This window comes from Oncorhynchus mykiss, chromosome 15 (assembly GCF_057628025.1).
Source record: "Oncorhynchus mykiss isolate SJ-2025 chromosome 15, ASM5762802v1, whole genome shotgun sequence".
Lineage (NCBI taxonomy): Eukaryota > Metazoa > Chordata > Actinopteri > Salmoniformes > Salmonidae > Oncorhynchus > Oncorhynchus mykiss.
In genome coordinates this window covers 28,861,656-28,884,281 of record NC_143036.1, presented here as the reverse complement: position 1 = coordinate 28,884,281, position 22,626 = coordinate 28,861,656, and the positions used below count along the sequence as shown (strand labels likewise).

The window sequence follows — 22,626 nt, the reverse complement described above, 5'->3', positions numbered from 1 at the left end:
CAAGACAAATAGATGATTGTGGACAACAGGAAAAGGAGGACCAAGCACGCGCCCATTCTCATCAACGGGGCTGCAGTGGAGCAGGTTGAGAACTTCAAGTTCCTTGGTGTCCACATCACAAACAAACGATCATGGTCCAAGCACACCAAGACAGTTGTGAAGAGGGCACAACAAACCTATTCCCCCTCAGGAGACTGAAAACATTTGGCATGGGTCCTCAGATCCTCAAAAGGTTCTACAGCTGCACCACCGAGAGCATACTGGTTGCATCACTGCCTGGTATGGAAACTGCTTGGCCTCCGACCACAAGGCACTACAGAGGGTAGTGCGTACGGCCCAATATATCACTGGGGCCAAGCTTCCCGCCCTCCAGGACCTCGAAACCAGGCGATGTCAGAGGAAGGCCCTAAAAATTGTCAAAGACTCCAGCCACCCTAGTCATAGACTGTTCTCTCTGCTACCGAACGGCAAGTTGTACCGGAGCGCCAAGTCTAGGTCCAAGAGGTTTCTCAACAGCTTCTACCCCCAAGCCATAATACTCCTGAACAGCTAATCAAAGGGCTACTCGGACCCCTCTTTTACGCTGCTGCTACTCTCTGTTCATTATCTATGCATGGTCACTTTAACTCTACCTACATGTACGTATTACCTCAATTACCTCGACTAACAGGTGCTCCTGCACATTGACTCTGTACTGGTACCCCCTGTATATAGTCTCGCTATTGATATTGTTATTTTACTGCTGCTGTTGAATTATTTGTCACTTTTATTTTTTTTACTTATCTATTTTTTACTTAACATGTTTTTCTTAACTTGTTGAAGCACTGTTGGTTCATTAAGGGTTTGTAAGTAAGCATTTCACTGTAAGGTCTACAGATGCGCATGTGACAAATACAATTTGATTTGATTTGAGTCTTCATGGGTATGACGCTACAAGCTTGGCAAACCTGTATTTTGGTAAGTTCCTCCCATGCCAATCCTCTCAAGCTCTGTCAGGTTGGATGGGGAGCGTTGCTGCACAGCTATTTTCAGGCCTCTCCAGAGATGTTCCATCGGGTTCAAGTCCGGGCTCTGGCTGGGCCATTCAAGGACATTTGGAGACTTGTCCCGAAGCCACTCCTGCGATGTCTTGGCTGTGTGCTTAGGGTCGTTGTCCTGTTGGAAGGTGAACCTTCACCCCAGTCGGAGGTCCTGAGCGCTCTGGAGCAGGTTTTCATCAAGGATATCTCTGTACTTTGCTCCATTCATCGTTGCTTCGATCCTGACTAGTCTCCCAGTCCCTGCCACTGAAAAACATCCCCATAACATGATGCTGCCACCACCATGCTTCACCGTAGGGATGGTGCCAGGTTTGCTTGAGACGTGACGCTTGGAATTCAGGCCAAAGAGTTCAATCTTGGTTTCATCAGACCAGAGAATCTTGTTTCTCATGGTCTGAGAGTCTTCAGGTGCCTTTTGGCAAACTCCAAGTGGCCTGTCGTGTGCCTTTTACTAAGGGGTGGCTTCCATCTGGCCACTCTACCAAAATGGCCTGATTGGTGGAGTGCTGCAGAGATGGTTGTCCTTCTGGAAGCTTCTCCCATTGCCACAGAGGAACTATGGAGCTCTGTCAGAGTGACCATCGTGTTCCTCTTCACCTCCCTGACCAAGGCCCTTCTTCCCCGATTGCTCAGTTTGGCTGGGTGGCCAGCTCTAGGAAGTGTCTTGGTGGTTCCAAACTTCTTCCATTTAAGAATGATGGAGGCCGCTGTGTTCTTGGAAATTGGCAACCTTCAAAGCTGCAGACATGTTTTGGTGCCCTTCCCCATATCTGTGCCTCGACACAATCCTGTCTCAGAGATTTACGGACAATTCCTTTGACCTCATGGCTTGATTTTTGCTCTGACATGCACTGTCAACTGTGGGACCTAATATAGACAGGTGTGTTCCTTTCCAAATCATGTCCAATTAGTTGAATTTACCACAGGTGGACTCCAATCAAGTTGTAGAAACATCTCAAGAATGATCCATGGAAACAGGATGCACCTCATAGTAATGGGTCGGAATACTTATGTAAAAAAGGTATTTCAGTTTTTTATTTGTAATAAATTTGCAAACATTTCTAAAAACCTGTTTTTGCTTTGTCATTATGGGGTATTGTGTGTATATTGCTGAGGAAATGTTTGTATTTAATACATTTTAGAATAAGGCTGTAATAGAATAAGGCTGAAAAACTCAAGGGGTCTGAATACTTTCCGAAGGCACTGTATAAAGCAGTCCACTATATAGGGATTAGGGTGACTTTTGGGACGGAACCATTCTACTTTAACCACGTGCCTCCGATTGTTTCTGGTGTGTTGGCAGGCTTGTCAGTAAGTTATCTTGCCAACGAGCATCACACCAGTTTGCCCTGGTAATGCCAACAATCAACAACCCCACAACGTACAACTAGATAGGAGTGGGTGTTGTGGATCGTGGCGAGACAGAATCATTTCAAGCTAGTCTTCTGTGAAACTCCCACTGGAAGTTGGTCAATTGTGATTATGAATGCAAACTTTGTTTTAGTTTCCACCCCTATGAGACTATTACCCTCTAGTGGTCAATAAAAAATAATTCACTAATCAATGCCTACTGGGGAAAACTGGTTGAATAAACATTGTTTCCACGTCATTTCAACCGGAAAGAAAACAACGTAATGACGTTGGATTTGCAAAAAATCCTCCAAGCAAGGGAATTCCGTAAATTTTTTCACCCTTTCTTTTCCTAAATACACAACGACATAGTGACATTTGTTGATTTCACGTTGAATTCACTATAGTTGACAACTCAACCACATGTAAATCAAAACTAGACGTTTAACTAGTTTTATTAGATTGTTTATTATTAGATTGTTTAATAGTTTTTAGATTTAAGCTCTCCTCGCCATCCCAGTTTCAAGTAGCAGACCCTTTGTATCCTCTAAACATAAACACATTAGGGTCTCAATATATTGTTCTCCATTGCTCATTCCTGTCGTTGTAGTGCAGCACCTGTTCCCATAATTATTTTTATAAAATAACATTTTATTGGTCGCATACACATATTTAGCAGATGTGATTGCGGGTGTAGCGAAATGGTTATGTTCCTAGCTCCAACAGTGCAGTACACAACAATACACACAACTCTAAAAAGTAAAATAATGGAATTAAGAAATATAGAAATATTAGGATGAGCAATGTCGGAGTCCGGAGTACATATACTTTTGATTTTGTAAATAGGGATCTTTTAGCCTATAAAGACAGGGGTTTTAGGTGTCCACAAGTTTGCACCTATACTTGCAATAACTGCGGACATGGGCTGGGAACCCTGTGAGGTGAGAAGGAAGGTGTGTATGGGGAGACTTTGGAATACAGTGTTGGATATGACAACTGCCAGAATTGCTAGTCAAGTTTTTCAATGGAATCTACCCATAGGGGGAGCCTGGGCAACTGGAATGTCTGACCTTTTTCTGACTGTTAACATCTGTACGAAAACCAAATGAAGGGAGACAGATATTATTAAAAACAATTGTTGATACAATATGAGGGGGTGGAGGGGTGGAGAAGATTAATCATAAACCCAAATTGAGAACCTTTTGTTTGACGAAGTGTGAATTCATGTGCGAGAGAAATATTATGTATAACCTACCCAAAAGGACTCCCGAGTTGCGCGGCGGTCTAAGGCAATGCATGTCGGTGCAAGAGGCATCAGAACAGTCCCTGGTTCGTATCAAGGTTGTATCACATCCGGATGTGATTGGGAGTACCATAGGGCGGCGCACAATTGGTCCAGTGTAGTCCGGATTTGGCCGGTGTAGGCCATCATTGTAAACAATAATTTGTTCTTTGTTCTTTGTTCATTTTTAAGGCAATGCTACCAAATACTAATTGAGTGTATGTAAACTTCTGACCCACTGGGTATGTTTTTTTATTTTTTTATTTTTTATTTCACCTTTATTTAACCAGGTAGGCAAGTTGAGAACAAGTTCTCATTTACAATTGCGACCTGGCCAAGATAAAGCAAAGCAGTTCGACACATACAACGACACAGAGTTACACATGGAGTAAAACAAACATACAGTCAATAATACAGTATAAACAAGTCTATATACGATGTGAGCAAATGAGGTGAGATAAGGGAGGTAAAGGCAAAAAGGCCATGGTGGCAAAGTAAATACAATATAGCAAGTAAAACACTGGAATGGTAGATTTGCAATGGGAGAATGTGCAAAGTAGAAATAAAAAATAATGGGGTGCAAAGGAGCAAAATAAATAAATAAATAAAATACAGTAGGGAAAGAGGTAGTTGTTTGGGCTAAATTATAGGTGGGCTATGTACAGGTGCAGTAATCTGTGAGCTGCTCTGACAGTTGGTGTTTAAAGCTAGTGAGGGAGATAAGTGTTTCCAGTTTCAGAGATTTTTGTAGTTCGTTCCAGTCATTGGCAGCAGAGAACTGGAAGGAGAGGCGGCCAAAGAAAGAATTGGTTTTGGGGGTGACTAGAGAGATATACCTGCTGGAGCGTGTGCTACAGGTGGGAGATGCAATGGTGACCAGCGAGCTGAGATAAGGGGGGACTTTACCTAGCAGGGTCTTGTAGATGACATGGAGCCAGTGGGTTTGGCGACGAGTATGAAGCGAGGGCCAGCCAACGAGAGCGTACAGGTCGCAATGGTGGGTAGTATATGGGGCTTTGGTGACAAAACGGATTGCACTGTGATAGACTGCATCCAATTTGTTCAGTAGGGTATTGGAGGCTATTTTGTAAATGACATCGCCAAAGGACAGGCGGGTAGGTACAAGTAGCGATCGGTTGAAGAGCATGCATTTAGTTTTACTTGTATTTAAGAGCAATTGGAGGCCACGGAAGGAGAGTTGTATGGCATTGAAGCTTGCCTGGAGGGTTGTTAACACAGTGTCCAAAGAAGGGCCAGAAGTATACAGAAGGGTGTCGTCTGCGTAGAGGTGGATCAGAGACTCACCAGCAGCAAGAGCGACCTCATTGATGTATACAGAGAAGAGAGTCGGTCCAAGAATTGAACCCTGTGGCACCCCCATAGAGACTGCCAGAGGTCCGGACAGCAGACCCTCCGATTTGACACACTGAACTCTATCAGAGAAGTAGTTGGTGAACCAGGCGAGGCAATCATTTGAGAAACCAAGGCTGTCGAGTCTGCCGATGAGGATGTGGTGATTGACAGAGTCGAAAGCCTTGGCCAGATCAATGAATACGGCTGCACAGTAATGTTTCTTATTGATGGCGGTTAAGATATTATTTAGGACCTTGAGCGTGGCTGAGGTGCACCCATGACCAGCTCTGAAACCAGATTGCATAGCAGAGAAGGTATGGTGAGATTCGAAATGGTCGGTAATCTGTTTGTTGACTTGGCTTTCGAAGACCTTAGAAAGGCATGGTAGGATAGATATAGGTCTGTAGCAGTTTGGGTCAAGAGTGTCACCCCCTTTGAAGAGGGGGATGACCGCAGCTGCTTTCCAATCTTTGGGAATCTCAGACGACACGAAAGAGAGATGTGATGTGATGAAAGAAAGAAAAGCTGAAATAAATCATTCTCTCTACTATTATTCCGACATTTCACATTCTTAAATTGAAGTGGTGATCCTAACTGACCCAAGACAGGGAATTTTTACTCTGATTAAATGTCAGGAATTGTGAAAAACTGAGTTTAAATGTATTTGGCTAAGGTGTGTGTAAACTTCCGACTTCAACTGTGTGTATGTACAATTGAAGTCAGAAGTTTACATACACCTTAGCAAAAAACATTTAAAAACTCTTGAATGGGTAGGTGTTCTAAAACTATTGTGTGTGTGTATCTATATACTGTATTCTAGTCGTGGCTCACCCTATATAACTACTTCTGTACATATACTACTTGACCTTATGTATTCTTCATATATACTACATATACTGTCCATTTACTGTCCATAAATTGACCACTGTTCCATTATTAAAGTGACCAGTGTTTTATGTCTATGTACATAGGCAGCAGCCTCTAAGGTGCAGGGTTTAATACATGTCTCTGGTTCCAATCTGCTGACTCTATATTAAAAATAGTTTTTTATGGTTAAACAAACTAAGAATAATTTCACTTCTCTTGGGAGCAGGCAGAATGCACTCCTTTTCATTAAGCAGATGGTTATTGGACCAAAGTTATAAACTATACTAATAGCTCATATCTTGAACAACCAAACTAATCATTTGTAAAATAGCACCAATAGGGATAGTTATTTATGTTTACTCTTCCTTTGGCCTATGACAAGGTGGTGGGGCTCAACTAAAATGTTATTCAATGTTGTATAAACAAGTGTTGAAAATACCAGGGTCTCATAGCTGCGTTGCATGGCTGCCATCATAAGCCTTTTTCCTCCATGCTGAATGTGCCTGTGGCTTGTCTACATGGCTAAACCCCTTCTCTTGTTCCCTTTGAGTGTGTGTTCACTGAGAACTCCCATTAGGTTACTGCTGTGACCCATTTTAACCAGTGAGTCATCGTGGGTTCCACAGGGCTTTCTTGCTTTGGATCTCCAGTACTTAACCTTCTCCAAATGGCAACGGGGAACCAACTGTTCACTCTGACCCAAATGGGGATGTCACGAAAATTCTCCCCAAAGCATCTATAATTATCCATCCAGTCATTATTTTTCATATCTGGAGCATATGTGAAAATGTCAATTTACTGATATTCCAAAACATTTAGGGTACTATCAAAATATTGATGTGTTAAGCTACTGAGCTATAACGTGACGAAATCTGTCAATGTGCCCTTGAGCAAGGCACTTAACACTAATTTGCTCCAGTGCTGCCATACTACTATGGCTGACCTTGTGAAACAACACATTTCATGGACACTATCTGGTGTATGTGACAATAAAACATATTTTTGTTATATAATCATTGTATTTGGTAGGCTATATGTTTTGGATATTGAGGAAATCAGAGTTATAGTCTAATAAAAATGGTGTCACCAAAGCATTGTTATCTTACTCATGATAAGGCACAGTAAGATGCATTTATTTTCTCCGTATTTGGGCATATCTCAAGAATGTTTACGTAGCAAAGGAGTGTTTTGAGGAAACCCCATTAACTTCAATGGAGGGTATACCCAAGTAAAACTGAACTGATTTACAAGCATTACATCAAGTTATGTATAGTCAAAGCAAAGTACATGAACTAAATATCTCAAAAATATAATTGTTTTTTTATACTGTTAAAAAATAATTGAAATCAAATAAAAATGATTTAGACATTATAAATTCCTCCCCATTTTCTGAAGTTAGTTTGGTCTGTAGTTCCTGTGCGGAAACATTTAAGGAAGTTAGGGCGGTGGTTGTGAGAGGGCAGCACGGGCTAACTGACTATCCAGCTTTTCGGGAATCAGGTAGCTAGGTCTAATATTTGCTTATTTTAACGTATAAGCGTTATTTCACTTGCTAATCCCACTTTACTATTGAAGTGTCGGCAGTACAGCTTGAAATGTATACGCTACAATGGTTTTCATATGGAAGCATTTGTTTGCTGGATGATTTAGCTTTAGCTAGCGGAGTCAGCAGGCTAGCTAAATAAGCTAACAGTCGGCTTGTTAACTGCCAAGATCACAGTATTTCCTGAAGGGGGGAAAAAGAAAATGCGGTTCTAACTAGCAAGTTAAAATTGTTTAAGTTGCATCAAGAGATCGCACGCTAGATACCTGTTTATTATAACGAGATGTGCCAAAACAAAATGCAAAATCTACCTAGCGAGCATTCTGGCATTCGTAATGTTTTTATCGTCTCCTCAATGTCGCTAACGTCATCTTTCTCGTAACTTTATCATAGCCATTCCACATTTTGGTCAATTTAAATGTGTGCTGTATGTTCATTTCTACGATACTGCTTGCGTTGATAGTAGCAACAGCTGGCAGCAAGATTAATCTATTTTTATAGGCCCCATTGTCCATTCATGACGTAGTATGGCTAACTAAAAGTTGCCTTTTCACTCAATTCTTTCTCAAAGTATGGAATTTCAATTGGTGTTTGTAGATAGTTTATCGTACCGCTACTAGTATATGGTTAATGTTAGCTAACATGTTTCAGATTGAATTTAAGTCTGAATTCAGTCACCTAGTATTGCGCAACCTCAAATTAGATCACTAAACCGGTCTTATCCTGTGCTGTTGCTATAATAGTTAGTCAATTGTGTGGACCACTGGCTCCATCTATTACTAGGTAGGAGGCATACTATTGAAGCAGTGGCCCTCTCTCAGAATGAGGTTGTTGAACTTGCCAGAATTTTTTTCTCTCAACGTCACTAGTTTTTCCTATCCCGTGTTAAGAGAACTAGAACAGCCTTCAACAGCAGTATAACATTTCCATTTATAGTGTAGTGAGGACACCTCTCCAGGGATTATTTTCCAGTCTGAATTAGATTAGCCCATAGCCAAGGGAAGCTGGGTGTAACTGGTCAAATCTTATTTTGGGTAATTGCATGAGCCAGTAACTGCTGCTCTCAATGTTTTTCATAACTTAAGTATCATAAGATGTTGTCCAAGGAACTGAGCTTCATTGACATCCAAACACTATTTCTAAGTCTGCTTTGAAATGGTAAATGTGAAGTGATTTGGGATATTACAGATCTGTGGCTGCTGACTTCAGGAATATGCTTTTTTGACCCTCACAGGTAAACACACAACAGCCAAAATGTCGAGCAAAAGGGCAAAGGGAAAGACCACCAAGAAGCGCCCCCAGCGTGCTACTAGCAATGTGTTCGCTATGTTTGACCAGTCTCAGATCCAGGAGTTCAAGGAGGCCTTCAACATGATTGACCAGAACCGTGATGGGTTTGTCGACAAGGAGGATCTGCATGACATGCTAGCCTCACTGGGTGGGTATCTTAGCTTGTCCCTGAAACCCCTTCTGCTGATCTGAAATCAGCCTGTTTTCTCTTGGACTTTGTTTAATTCACTCAATTTGAAACAGAGGCACTGAATGATTTCCAGAGTGGTATACTATGACGCAAGCTAGATCTATTCAGGCTTTTATAAAGCTAGGCCGCTTCATATTCCAGGTCGGGCTTCATACGTACTACGACTGGATATTGCTCGTTCGCCTGTCGTTAACTCTAGCATGCTAGTTGAACGCCAAACTGTTGCTCTAAATTTTAAAAAAGTTGGTATGGTATGAAATGGGGTTTTAAAAATGCAGTCTTGTTGCGTTGTGGCCATAAACATGATCCAGAGATGTGTTTTGAAACCTCTAACCCCGGCAATTTTACTGTTAAACTCGTGAGTACACTGGCTGCCAGTCTTGACTTGACTGGGAACTGCAGTCTGGTTGATTTCGGCTGTCAGTTTCCCTTTTGCAAAATGCTGTTGTGACATAGTTTGGAAAGCAAATACTCTAATATGATGGCTGTCTTATGACATTTGATGAAATATTCAATCATTAGTCTTCCTTAAATGAAGGATGATGACAGTCTTAATGAGCGGGAGGGTATCTGATGTCATTGGTCCTCCAACTTTTGACTCAGACACTTGATTCAGGAGAAATGGAGTTAGCTGTGAGTTAGCCTGCTTCGGAGCAGGTTAGTTGTGAAGGATTCATTGCCATAGAAATATACCTGGCTGAAAGGTGAGCCACATTCGTGGTACCGGTTATTCAGAGCTGACTGAAATTACCTCTAACTCAATCCGATTTGAAGTATGGTGCTCGGGTATCTCTTGAGTGTTTATTAGGCTGTTAAGCTCCCCCTTCAATGGTTATCTTGATCAAGTGTTTGACAGATTAAGGCAGAGCACCGAGTTGCCTCTTTTTATTGGGGTTGGGTGTGTTTTCCAGCTAGTGTTATTGTTTCAATAGAATACCAGTCATGCATTAGTAAAAAGCAGGCCGTTTCCCATTAACATTCCCTACACCCTGTTCCCATTGTTTTTATACGCTTGAAACCATTTATGCCAATGTTGTAAAACAAGGTTACTGTTAACAGGGAGTTGCAGTCTGTTCTAATGTGGCACTTTGATTATTTCTCAGGGAAGAACCCGTCTGATGAGTACCTGGAGGCTATGATGACTGAAGCTCCTGGGCCCATCAACTTCACCATGTTCCTCACCATGTTTGGTGAGAAGCTCAACGGCACGGACCCTGAGGACGTAATCAGAAATGCTTTTGCCTGCTTCGACGAAGAGGGTACAGGTAAGGTCTTTGGGGAAAAGTTTAGGGAATTGGCCTAATGGGAATGATGTCATGTTGGTCTCTGTGGCTGAATAGATAATGCTGTTTTAGATGCTGATAATGGATGCCAGTGTTGTGTAGAGAACAAAGTTCCTGAGTTGTTTGCTTTTCAAGATATCCCTAATCTCTGACTCAGCTGGATAGACTGGACTAGCTTTTGAGATAGTAACATGGGCTGTCCCAACAACAGCTGGACCTGTGGGTTAAACCATAGCTCCTAGGGGTTTGGGCTGAAATAAATATGAAATGGGTCCATATGGGAAATTCATGCTTACAAAAATACACACAGTACACTTTATTTCCTTGACAGGATTGTTACCCCAACTTCCTTTCAAAATACCACCCTTGAGCGGGCTACATATTCCTTAAATGGATTGTAAATACAAAGATGCTTTCTGTGAACTTTGCTCAAATGTGTTCAGGTTGCTTTGTTTGCGCAGATCATTTCAGAAACAGCTGATGGGTTGGGTGTGACTCAACAGATACTTAACTCGTGCATACCCGCCTGGGGAAAGTACCATGGGCATTTTCGCATACCTGTCTGTCACCCTCTGTCCTCAGGTGTCATCCAGGAGGAATACCTCAGAGAGCTGCTGACCACCATGGGTGACCGCTTCACAGACGAGGAAGTGGACGAGCTCTTCAGGGAGGCACCCATTGACAAAAAGAGCAACTTCAACTATGTGGAGTTCACGCGCATCCTAAAACACGGAGCCAAGGATAAGGACGATTAAGACCACAACCATGACAGTCATATTATGGTTTCTCTCTGGCCCCTCTTCTCCTTTACACCCAGCTAGACCATCTTGCTGCATGTCTCTGCTCTATAAAACCCATGTTAAGCAAGGCGAAACCACTGCTATCAACCATACCTGGGTCATTCCACCAATTCAATGCCTTTTGGAAAGTCTAACTTGGTAAAAGGAAACAATTTTCTGTCAAGGCCTCTTGTTCATTAAGTTTTCCATATGATAAATAAGCATTACTATAGTAACAGGGCTGATTATTTCCTCTTAAATCACATTTTCATTGGGAATGGAAGCTTGTGTGCAACAGGGAGTGGCAATTGAATGACAATTGTTTAAATCTGTGTCATAGGGTTGATGTGTTTATGCCCCACCTGTTCAATGTTTCTTTAGAAAATAATATTTAAAGAGTAATGGTTAAAATGAGCGTTCAGTTCACGTCACAGGGTTTACCTTAAATGAGGGACAAGTGTAAATTATTTACTAATCACATGACATTAAAAAAGATCTTCAAATGACTGTCAAAGCAACAAAATAAATGGTGCTTTACAATGATGGTGACATTTTGGTGTTAAGTGGGTTTTTTTTAAAAGTCGGTGTGCATGGTGGGACACGTCAAAATACTGACTCTTGGCACTTTAGCTAGTCTTCATATAAACACCGGTTTATTCTCCATGTGGTCTATATTAAAGGGCACATTTAAAATGCAATTTTGGTTCACAAATTCGACTCAAATTAGCAAAGGGATGCGAAAGGCACTCTTTTTGTGGAACGACCCAGCTGTGAGCTCCCATTTCAGCATTGCCAGATTTGAAATCTGTATTAGAAATGTGGCTAGCTGGTGATTGACTATCCAAACATGGTACTGGTCTGTGACGTCAAAATGATGGCAACTGCAACTCGACGCAAGTGCCTCAAATGGCCTGGTCTAGCTGAATTTTTACATTTTATAATAAATATAAGCTTTATAAATAAAGTACTCAACTTGTATTCTCCATTCTTGACCCTGTTTAAATGATTTGACTGTTGAAATAAACATTACGTTGTCTGAATGTGGATTTGTCTAGTATGCTGATGGTTCCCTTGTTCTGCTGTCTTCCTATGCAACACAGGCTGTTATGTCATGTCCCCACATTACTCATTCCACCTAGTTTGTGTGGCAGTGCATGTCAGACTGAGCACCAGCTACTTTGAAAGGATTTGTTTTAAATGCCTACATACTGTTCAAATCAATAGGGGGAAGTATGTATACAGTATCAATGCAAAAACTGCAATAAACCACGTTAATTCAGAGGAATCCGAGTATGACCTCAAACTGATTTTTGCCTATAATGTAGGTCAAATCATCATGGGGTCCACCTTGAATGCGCAGTTAAACTTTTTCAGTTTACTTATCCCCATCGATACTTTTAGTCAATCAAGGATATGCAGGATTAGCTGAATAATTTGAAATATCACCAACACACTCGGTACAGTATTAGTTTAACATTTAACAAATGGTTTACAGCGCGTTCTAGTGGCGTTGTGAAACAGATATACCCACCCTATTAGTTTACAACGGGGCCAATCACGAATGAGCACCTTCGTTACCGAACCACGCTTTACCGGTGGGTGGATTTTACTTTTTGTTTTGTCAGTGCGTCCTGTTCCACGAAAGGTAATCTGTACCTAGTACTCTTCTTGCGAACTGTTTAGTTTCATAAAGTGGGGAAATTTATAATTTCAATGCCTCCGTTGTAGGACATTGTCACGTTTAATAGTTATCTATTGTATTGCCCATAATATAACATGAACTTCTGCTTTGCAGCTAGCTAGCTAAATTGTTCACTAGAACGTATACAGCCGTCGTCAGATTTGACTTTTCGTAGCAGGTTAGGATAATTAACGTATTAGGTTAGGATAATTGTTAAGGTTATGAAAATGTTTGGAGTTATAGTTTGCTAAAATGCAATACAGTCTAAACTTTTGACGTTAATTTGACAATCTGTATCCCTTCTAGCCATGACTGCTAGCTAACACAAGGGCAAAATGACATTTTGTGCTCTCCGGTGGGTTGCACTGCATTAGTTCGCAAAATGCTGACATTTGAATGGATTTTCTTAATGTATGGCTAGGTCGTGGTATGCGTAGTTAGCATATACTGCGTGCAGTCGCTGGTTTGATAACCATCAGCAAGCCAAGGTTACTTAATATGCTTTTAATACCTTTTATTTAAGTCAGTTTAGAACAAATTCTTATTTTCAATGACGACCTGGGTTAACTGCCTTGTTCAGGGGCAGAACGACAGATGTTTACCTTGTCAGCTCTGGGATTCGATCTAGCAACCTTTCGGTTACTTGTCTAACGCTCTAACCACCTACATGCCGCCCCACAATTAGCAAGCTAACATACAAATGAATGGGACATTCCATGGAAACCATCTTACTATCCATCTTACTGCAGTGATTATTGTCAACTGAAACCGCCCATTAGGTCAACTTAGTTACCAGAACTTTGTAGGCTTAGCTAACCATCTGCTCCTATGCTCATACAGGTTTGAACTGCCTATTGAGTCCTGGAACAGAGCCATGGCTTTAAAGGTGATCAAGAGGCTTCAACTTCTCAGGCAGACAGGGGCACACCTCTGTCTTCCTGGCGAGCTGAGTCGCACCAGACTCCTGAGTGTTCCGATAGGGGAGCCCATGTGTGTGGCGTGTCTATGGACCTCAGCGGACCGCTGTATCCAGAGGCAGGGCTGTCGGAAACTCAGTCAGCCAGACTGTGGGAGGATGAGTTTGTCCACCATTACCAAGGACCCTTTCTACACCACTGGATCAGTCAGCCTCCACAAAGACTCAGTCCCCAGGTTCCGTCTGAGTCAGCTGCACCGGCCCACTGATGCAGAGGAGAAGGCCTTCCATGACCGCCTGGTTAGCTGCTCTTCCTCCAGACAGGTGCTGAGACTCCTCCGCACGGTGGAGATTATGTCTGACACCATGGCAGCTGCAGCCCTGCACTGCGTGGCTGACATAGAGCAGGATGGCATCTCCCTGAAGGACCCCAAAGTGCTGGAAGAGGACACTCTCAGGGCCCTGTGCTGCCAGCTGGAGCGGGACTCTGGGCGTCTGACGGAGGCCGGGTTGGTTTCTGCCCTGCTGGCCTGCACACGCCTCTATGTGGACCCCTGGAGCACGCTGGTGGTTCGGCTGGTGTCAGAGAGCCAGGAACGGCTGGACAGGGGCCAGATGAGCGTGGGCCAGCTGTGCACCCTGGGCCAGGCCCTGCTGGCCCTGGAGGGCCCTGGCTGTGGGATGCTGGAGCAGCTGATGGTGCAGTTACAGAGGCAGGGGCCTGGTCAGTGGAGCCTGGTAGAACTCACTGCAGTATACAGACTGCTGCAGGCTGGAGTAGGGGAGGAGGGTCGCTACCAGGACCTCCTAAACGCTATGCACACCTACACCTTGTCAGTCACCTCACGTATGGACCCCCCTGCTATCAGCAGCGTGCTTAGTGCTTTGGTGGTCCTGAACCAGACCCAGGTCATGCCCCTGGTTATTAGCCTCTGTAAGCAGGCGGTCAGGCACATACCCAACTTCAGAGATGAGGAGCTGGGTCTAGTGCTCGGGGCGCTCATGCACTTCGGCCACAGCGACCACTTCTTGGTGGAGGCCATGGAGAGGCATGTGCCCAAGATGACGTTCACGTCCCACCCAGAGACAGTGACCAAGGTGATGCAGTATTTTGGGCGTCGGAACATCCTGTCGCTGCCAGTGTTTGACGCGGTGGCAGAGAGCTTTGTGTACCGGGCAGACGAATACAGCACCAGCCAAGTGGCCAGGCAGATCATGCCGTTCGGGAAGCTGGGCTACCTGCCGCCCAACGCCGGGGAGGTGTTCAGGAAGGTGGAGGCCATCCTGCACGCACACTTCTCTCACTTCCAGCCCCGGACACTCCTCAACCTGCTGCACTCCTGCATCCTGGTAGAGCGGTTCCCTGTCAACTTTGTGTCCAAGGTCTTCAACCGTTACTTCCTCCAGCAACTACAAGGTAATGCAGCCTTAGTAAATTAGCCCACGCTTATTTTACTACTCTCCATACTTATATCGGCACAGTTTATTTGGTTAATCAATTGCACAGCCTTTGATTAATACTTTTTAAATGAATTTGTGTTCCAGAGCAAGGCTCAGGGGTTGACCGGATTGTTCTGGCACAACTGACCCAACTCTACATGACTGTGAAGCTTGAATGCCCTTTCTATGAGGTAGGCTAACGAGTTAGTACAAATCAATGTTCATTCTAAGGATCACATGTCAACTTCAACTGCAGTGTTGACATCCTAGCACACTATCCTCCGATTCACCCTTAACACCCTGTTTTAAACCCAGGGTCCGAGGCTCCTTCCTAAGTACCGTGTCAAGTCTTTCCTAACTCCTGGTCGGTCTCTGGAGACGCCGGTTGACGGACACCTCTACAACTATGTGAAAACTGGCCTGGTGGATCTACTAGGGGCCCGCACCTACTTCGCTTCCAGAGTCCTCACTCCATACTGCTACACGCTAGGTAACGTACAGACACAACACCGCTAACCTTTAATTCAAAGCTTCAGACATCCATATACTGAAAATGAAAGGTGCAAAGACAAATCCGGCCTCTGTATGTCATTTCAGATGTGGAAATAAAGCTTGACGAGGAAGGATATGTATTGCCTGCCAGTCAAATCGATGATATCTACAAGAGGTATAAAACAATACATTTAAACCATGAAATTCATGAACATAGGTGATCAAATTGTTGTACTATAGCGATTTTATTCACTCTTGTGTACTTGCAGGATAGCAGTTTGCATCGACGGCCACAAGAGGTTCACTGTGAACACAAGACAGCTGCTAGGGAAAGAGGCCATCAAGCAGCGGCACCTGAGGCTTCTGGGATACAAAGTTGTTCAGGTCAGAAATTCACTCTGCAACCTTTGAGTGTTCTGTTTTCCATCTGCTGTAAATTCTGATTTCAGCCCCTCTGCTAATGTTCTGTCAAGAGCATATCTGTATTCACTCGGATCTTGTTTTTGCTCTGTGCTCCATTTGTTACTAATAGTCTTTTGTTTTTTCAGATTCCTTACTATGAATTTGAAAATCTTTGGAACAAGACTGAGGTTGTTGAATACCTTCACAAGAAGATCTTCCCCCTCAGCTATAGGCTCAGTTGGTGATGACCGTCTCAAACAAGGGCTTTGTTGCTGTGGTTGTCATAAAACTATACAGTTTGGGCACTGTTTTTGTAAGGGTCTGTATCAGGGCTCTCCAAACCTGATCCTGGAGAGCTACCTTCCTGTAGGTTTTCACTTCAACCCCAGTTGTAACTTACCTGATTCAGCTTATTAACAAGCTAATTATTAGAATCAGTGAAAACCTAGAGGACAGTAGTTCTCCAGGAACAGGTTTGGAGAGCCCTCGTCTAAATGCTTCATTGTCCAACATTTGTACACGAAGAGAAAGCATATCATTCAACTACATGAATACTTTCAGAAATGTATTTATTGCATTTGAGCGATTGTAATTCTACACGCTACTAGTGTTCTATTGTATAATTAAATGACTTATTTAGTCCTGTCTCCTTCCTTTGTTTAAAAAAATACAACAAAACATATGCCTGATTTCTAACTAATCCACCATTACCATCTTTTGAAATATATTATATTTATTGGTAGTTGGCAACACAGTGCTGCAGGAGAAGTTAGAACCAAATACCAAGAAACACCTTGGAGAAAAAAAAACATTTGTTGATATGATCAAGAATTAATAGCATAGCTGATGCATCACCATGGATTCTCTTCAAAAGCTAAGGCGGGTTGAGTCTGGTTTACCACCACGTAATAATGCATCAGTCGGATGGATATACATTGTAAAAAGGCTATGATACATAAAAATAAAAAAAACAGTTGAGAATTGCCATCGGTTCCTGCCTGCTGTCTATCCATTATGTGGCAGGGATCTGTGGTAGTCCAAATTCATCCACCAGAACTCCATCCTGAAAAACATATGCACAATAAATGACATTTTATTAGGAAACATCTAAATGAGATCATAAATGCGTCTCCAATGAACAAGGCAGCTGTACTGGTAACAGTTATGTTTATCAGAGAGAGATGTGTACCCGGTTTGTTGCCCTGTCACTGGGTATTCCTTCTGGGATGGAGGGGGCAGTGCTGGCTTCATCCAGGTAGGAGCTGTCATCATCTAGCAGCAGCTCATCTCCCAGGGCATCCAGCTCTGGGAACACACACAGCCATTGATGCACAGTTATTACATGCATCCTATTGATGTAAGGACTTTATTGACTGATGTTGTAACTGGGCTGAAGTGAACAAAACTTCTCTGTAGTGTGGTGGGAAATTATGCCATCTATTGATATATAGCAGTGTTTTAATATAGATCTAGTCTGTACTGGAGCAAAACCAACTGTTGTAACATAATAGTGTCAGTGTATTGTCTTCCTTGTGGCTGTGTCATACTCTCACAGTACTGACCTGCTTCCAGGTCATCGTCATCGATCTCTGGCGTCCCGTAGCTTCTGCTCATCGCCTCCTGCACCTCGTTGGCGTCCTCCATCATGTCCTCCAGCTGGTCCTGGAGATCCTGCATCAGGAACACAAAGAGCTCTTAACCCAAACATCTGTCATTCTCATTACCCAATGGGCCATCCTCACTGAAACCCCACATTCCCTTAACCTGGGTGAACACAAAACAGATTACTTGAATATATTGAGTAGCCAAATAGAAGGCTTACCTCAATCTGATCGATCTTCACATTCTTGTATGCCGCCTTCATCTCTTTGGCTCCAATTTTCATAGCATCCACCTATAATGCAATGTCAGACATGTTTACCCAGAGAACTATGACAACTACAGTAAATTGTAAGTGCCACAGTCATTACTGATCCATCTTACTGTTGTTTTTGTGTCTTTGAGAGTTTGTATTGTGTAGTTGGCCTGTTCCATGTTGAAGGACTGCTGTGTGAGGTTATCTCTCTGGCCCTCATACCTGAAAAACATCACAATTCAAATGATAACCTCTATTAATTAAGACGTTATGATGTGCTCATGTGACTATGGTTTACAGCTCACTATGTGGTTCATCATTGTGCTACTGTGACATTGGTCCTGACTGATTGGAGGCGTTTCAGGCATTGGCAGACTGCTTTCATAAATGACTCACATTCTCTTCTGCTTCAGCACTCTCATTGCCTTCTGCTTGACCATGTTCTGATGAAAACATAACCAGGAAACATCATTTACACAACATCAAGCATAAATACTGGTATACTGTACATTTATAATGTTCCAAACAAGTGGAACTGTAGAGGGAGGATGCAGACGCGCCCCCCCCCCCCCCCCGTAAAATAGGCACCAGTAGTCCCCTAATAACGCAACTGTGATGACAACTGTCCAGTCGTCGTAAACCGTGCGCCAGGCTTCATGTTTAACCTGCTACATACGGACTGCGTTCCAGTTGGATGAAAATAGGCTATATGTCCCAAATTATTGCACAACTTATAGCTGAATATGATCCACTAGTGCTAGCGATCCTCAGGAACAACCACACAAACGTGACAGAGGAAAGAAAGGGCAACTAACGATGTAATGGAATGATGCAAAATGTAAGGAAACTGACACTATGTGACACTATGTGGGTATAACTGACGGTGGCTAATATTTAACACGATACAAATTATAAACACTCAAATTAGTATGATATGTTATGTTTGGTATGGTTACATCATACATTTAGCAAATTCATAAAATATTGTACTTTTTTCAAATTTGTAACATATAATATGAATTGTAATTAGTAACATCTCGTACAAAACGGGTGATGAAACTAATACATACCATACTAAATGTAACATATCATACTAAATGGCATTTATCAGATTTACGTACATAATAATACGAAATGCTCTGAGACCAGGTTGGTATAATAAACGACTGACTGGTAAACATATCTACTATCCCAGTCTGCTTCACTCAGTGCAGGCCTTCACGCTTACCTTTGAAGGACCGTCTCTCATCTTCTTCATCTGATCCTTGTACTTGACCAGTTCAACATCTAGTCTGGCAATCTTCTTGTCAACAGACTCCGCTCGTGAGTCAACCTTAAGAAGAGAGAAAGAGTAACGGGTTAGCCAGGCAGACTCTTTTCATAACACATAGGTGCTTTTAGCAACGCGGGTGTATTTGCATACAATAGCATTGCTTTCAATTGTATTGGGTTGCACGAAAAAACTCTGTGCGAAGCCTGAAGTTAAATACAATAACATTTCCAGTTACTGTGCCGGTGGGCAGGACGGTTGGTCATTACGACGGAGGGAATTTGAGTCAAAATATCTAAAGGATCTTATTATTAAACAGAATTTCGGAACGTGGGTCTGTGTAGGAAAAAGTTTAGAAAGGATCCTTGGGATGTCCCAACTCTGACGTCTCCCCATTGAAGTGGACATTTTTTAAATGGGTTTTGTTGGGTTAGATAAGGATTAAGGGGTTAGGGTAGGGACGTCCCAAGGAACCCAGATAACAATAACCCAGGGTTTCCCAAACTCTGTCCTCGGGACCCCAAGGGGTGCACGTTTTGGTTTTTGCCACATATGGCTTGTGCAGGACTTATTTTGACATGAGGTAAGCAGAAACCAATGTTTAGAAATGCTTTAATAACACTATCCCTTAGATATTTTGTCAATTTTCCCCCCCATCATAATGAACGCACAGTAAGTTGAAATGGAATTGTAAAGCAACGTTATTGTATGTTAATATACCCCCGTTGCCAAAAGCAGTGCATTCGGAAACTACTCAGATCCCTTGACTTTTTCCACATTTTGTTACATTACAGCCTTATTCTAAAATGGATTAAATGAAGGAAAAAAATCCTCAGCAATCTACAACACACAATATCCCATAATGACATATACATTTTTTTACTTTTGCAAATAAATAAAACAGAAATATCTTATTTACATAGATATTCAGACCCTTTGCTATGAGACTCAAAATTGCGCTCAGGCACATCCTGTTTCCATTGATCATCCTTGAGATGTTTCTACAACTTGATTTGAGTCCACCTGTGGTAAATTCAATTGATTGGACATGATTTGGAAAGGCACACAACTGTCTATACAAAGGTCCCACAGTTGACAGGTCAGAGCAAAAACCAAGCTATGAGGTCGAAGGAATTGTCTATTGAGACAGGATTGTGTCGAGGTACAGATCTGGGGAAGGGTATCAAAACCTTTCTGCAGCATTGAAGGTTCAAGAACACAGTGGTCGAAGTTTGGAACCACCAAGACTCTTCCTAGAGCTGGCCGCCCGGCCAAACTGAGCAATCGGGAGAGAAGGGCCGTGGTCAGGGTGGTGACCAAGAACCTGATGGCCATTGACAGAGCTCTAGAGTTCCTCAGTGGAGATGGAAGAAACTTCTAGAAGTACAACCATCTCTGCAGCACTCCACCAATCCGGCCTTTATGATAGATTGGCCAGACTGAAGCCACTCCTCAGTAAAAGGCATATGATGGCCTGCTTGGAGTTTGCCAAAAGGCAACTAAAGAGAAACAAGATTCTCTGGTCTGATGAAACCAAGATTGAACTCTTTGGCCTGAATGCCAAGCGTCACGTCTGGAGGAAACCTGGCACCATCCCTACGGTGAAGCATGGTGGTGGCGGTATTATGCTGTGGGGATGTTATTCAGAGGCAGAGGGGACAATTTAATTCATTTTAGAATAAGGCTGTAACATAACAAAATGTTAAAAGTCAAGGGGTCTGAATACATTCCGAATGCGCTGTACCTCAACTCTTTTGTTTGAGTCTGAAGCCATTGTAATAAAATTTTGTGGTATCAGAAAGTTCTTAAAATACATGTATGAGTTATTATAATAGTCATACCTTCTATTTTTACCTTCAATGGCACTAGCTAAATAGCCTTGTTCAAACCTGTAAAACTGGTTGGTTGGAAAAACAACACCTTTTAGCCAATGGTTCCCAACCTTGTTTCGGTGACTCTACCTACCACCAAATTAATTTGGCGCTGCCCCGAGTACCACTGGAGTACCCCTGAAGTACCCCCTCATGTGCATTTGACCAAAAATGCTTTGGTCTCATGAGTCTTCAGTACCCCTGGTTGGGAATCATTGTTTTAGCCTACAGTGGAAAACCAACATCACCTTACTATACTTTTGTCAACTGGCCATCTAGATAATTAGGCAAGTTAGCGTAGTAACTACGACAATATTACAATGCTAATCAAACTAACTTACAACACCACGCTAAAAAGTACGTAGCTAAACAGTATTCTATAAGCTATAGGTATCAAATGGGGTGTCATGCAGGACAACTCTCCCATTATTTCTAGAACAATCAGATGTCAGCTAGCTAGCCAGCAAGCAAAGTTCTTTTGTTTGTTTGTCAAAGACACTGCTCTGATGAAGTTATTTCCATATACTTACATTTCCTATACAGTCCGTTAGATTTGGTGGTGGTCCCTTCGGTTTTCCTCGACCAAAAATACGGTTCATTCTGAAATAAATAACCAATAACTCAAAACAACAAAGAATCTATCTGCCCGTCAAAAAAATAAGGCAAACCCGGAAGCAACATTGAGCTGACGTCACACGATTTACTTCTACAAAAATCTTCCACCGCCCTAAAGCAGGAATGTGGTGCTAAATATTATTTTATTTAGTTACATTCTCAAGTCATGTCGTTTATAACAAACACTTAAAGACGAACATATAGAAATATTTTTTTGGGGGGTGGTTTACTGAGAGGCAAGAGGTCAATCAAGAAATGTGCAATCTTTGTTGTTGATTGAGTAGTTCATGTGCAGCATAAAATAGACTAGGCCTGCTAAATATATATGTTAGGAAATTTAACAGATTAAAATGTAAGGATAAATAGATTAATAACAATAAAACATGTTGAAATTAACAAACAAAAAGTTGTTTTTAATTGAAAAAAGATAGCAATACAATACTTGTTATTCAGTATAGGCTACATCATGTTACCTGATGAAATTGCTGTACAATAGGATCTTGTTGCCATCTAATGCACATTCAAATGTCATAATCAACACTGCAGAGCTCTCCCTGTCCTCCGCCGTGCCCTGATTGTAATTACTGCTGAAGATATCTGGTTATGTGCATGTACACCCTGGCCCATCTACTGTTACTAGCCCCAAATCTGACTTTTGCTCTGATATCTGCTCCACGGATTTCTGCTCTCGTAAAAGCCTGGGTTTTCCGCACCTTAACACAAGAAGCTTATTACCTAAAATGGATCAATTGAAAGTGTGGGTTCACATCTCGAATCCAGACGTGTTGGTCATTACTGAGACGTGGTTAAGAAAGAGTGTTTTGAACACTGATGTTAACCTTTCTGGTTATAACCTTTTTTGGAAAGACAGATCTTCCAAAGGTGGTGGAGTTGCAATCTTTACCAAGGAACGCTGTCAGTGCTCGGTTGTCTCCACCAAGTCTGTTTCCAAACAATTTAATTAGCTGGTTTTAAGCATTGCACTTTCAAATAGCTCTTTGTTGACTGTTGCTAAGTGTTATTGCATCAGTATAACTTTAGACCGTCCCCTCGCCCATACCCGGGCGCGAACCAGGGACCCTCTGCACACATCAACAACATTCACCC

General features: G+C 42.4%; 3 protein-coding genes across 5 annotated transcripts; 2 read left to right on the top strand and 1 right to left on the bottom strand.

Moving 5' to 3' along the window:
• The first annotated feature begins 7,343 nt into the window (after positions 1-7,343).
• myl12.1 (myosin, light chain 12, genome duplicate 1) lies at positions 7,344-12,017 on the top strand. Of its 2 annotated transcripts, none has more exons than XM_021562949.3 (4): positions 7,344-7,392; positions 8,670-8,873; positions 10,019-10,180; positions 10,781-12,017. In XM_021562949.3, exons 2-4 carry the CDS (start codon positions 8,690-8,692, stop codon positions 10,951-10,953), a joined length of 519 nt encoding a protein of 172 aa, XP_021418624.1. In that variant the 5' UTR covers positions 7,344-7,392; positions 8,670-8,689; the 3' UTR covers positions 10,954-12,017. The 2 variants fall into 2 exon arrangements, with proteins under 2 accessions (XP_021418624.1, XP_090055946.1); XM_090199820.1 differs by having other exon boundaries at positions 7,344-7,396; positions 8,676-8,873.
• A 489-nt stretch (positions 12,018-12,506) lies between these two features.
• Positions 12,507-16,547, top strand: fastkd3 (FASTK mitochondrial RNA regulator 3). Of its 2 annotated transcripts, none has more exons than XM_021562948.3 (7): positions 12,507-12,622; positions 13,499-14,991; positions 15,120-15,205; positions 15,330-15,504; positions 15,612-15,681; positions 15,776-15,890; positions 16,055-16,547. In XM_021562948.3, exons 2-7 carry the CDS (start codon positions 13,533-13,535, stop codon positions 16,151-16,153), a joined length of 2,004 nt encoding a protein of 667 aa, XP_021418623.2. In that variant the 5' UTR covers positions 12,507-12,622; positions 13,499-13,532; the 3' UTR covers positions 16,154-16,547. The 2 variants fall into 2 exon arrangements, with proteins under 2 accessions (XP_021418623.2, XP_036800122.2); XM_036944227.2 differs by having other exon boundaries at positions 12,508-12,572.
• On the bottom strand, positions 16,463-21,575 carry chmp5b (charged multivesicular body protein 5b). Its single transcript, NM_001165164.1, is given in 8 exon segments — positions 16,463-16,971; positions 17,098-17,213; positions 17,471-17,579; positions 17,731-17,802; positions 17,892-17,985; positions 18,160-18,206; positions 18,992-19,096; positions 21,435-21,575. Coding segments are annotated over 8 exon segments (663 nt in total). The 5' UTR covers positions 21,504-21,575; the 3' UTR covers positions 16,463-16,920.
• Positions 21,576-22,626: the final 1,051 nt, after the last annotated feature.

Coding starts and splice junctions, on each gene's coding strand:
- myl12.1 (XM_021562949.3), top strand. CDS start 8,690: ATGTCGAGCAAAAGGGCAAAGGGAAAGACCACCAAGAAGCGCCCCCAG. Junction 8,874..10,018: donor TGACATGCTAGCCTCACTGG/GTGGGTATCTTA, acceptor ATTATTTCTCAG/GGAAGAACCCGTCTGATGAG. Junction 10,181..10,780: donor CTTCGACGAAGAGGGTACAG/GTAAGGTCTTTG, acceptor CTCTGTCCTCAG/GTGTCATCCAGGAGGAATAC.
- fastkd3 (XM_021562948.3), top strand. CDS start 13,533: ATGGCTTTAAAGGTGATCAAGAGGCTTCAACTTCTCAGGCAGACAGGG. Junction 15,206..15,329: donor TTGAATGCCCTTTCTATGAG/GTAGGCTAACGA, acceptor TTTTAAACCCAG/GGTCCGAGGCTCCTTCCTAA. Junction 15,891..16,054: donor TGGGATACAAAGTTGTTCAG/GTCAGAAATTCA, acceptor TTGTTTTTTCAG/ATTCCTTACTATGAATTTGA.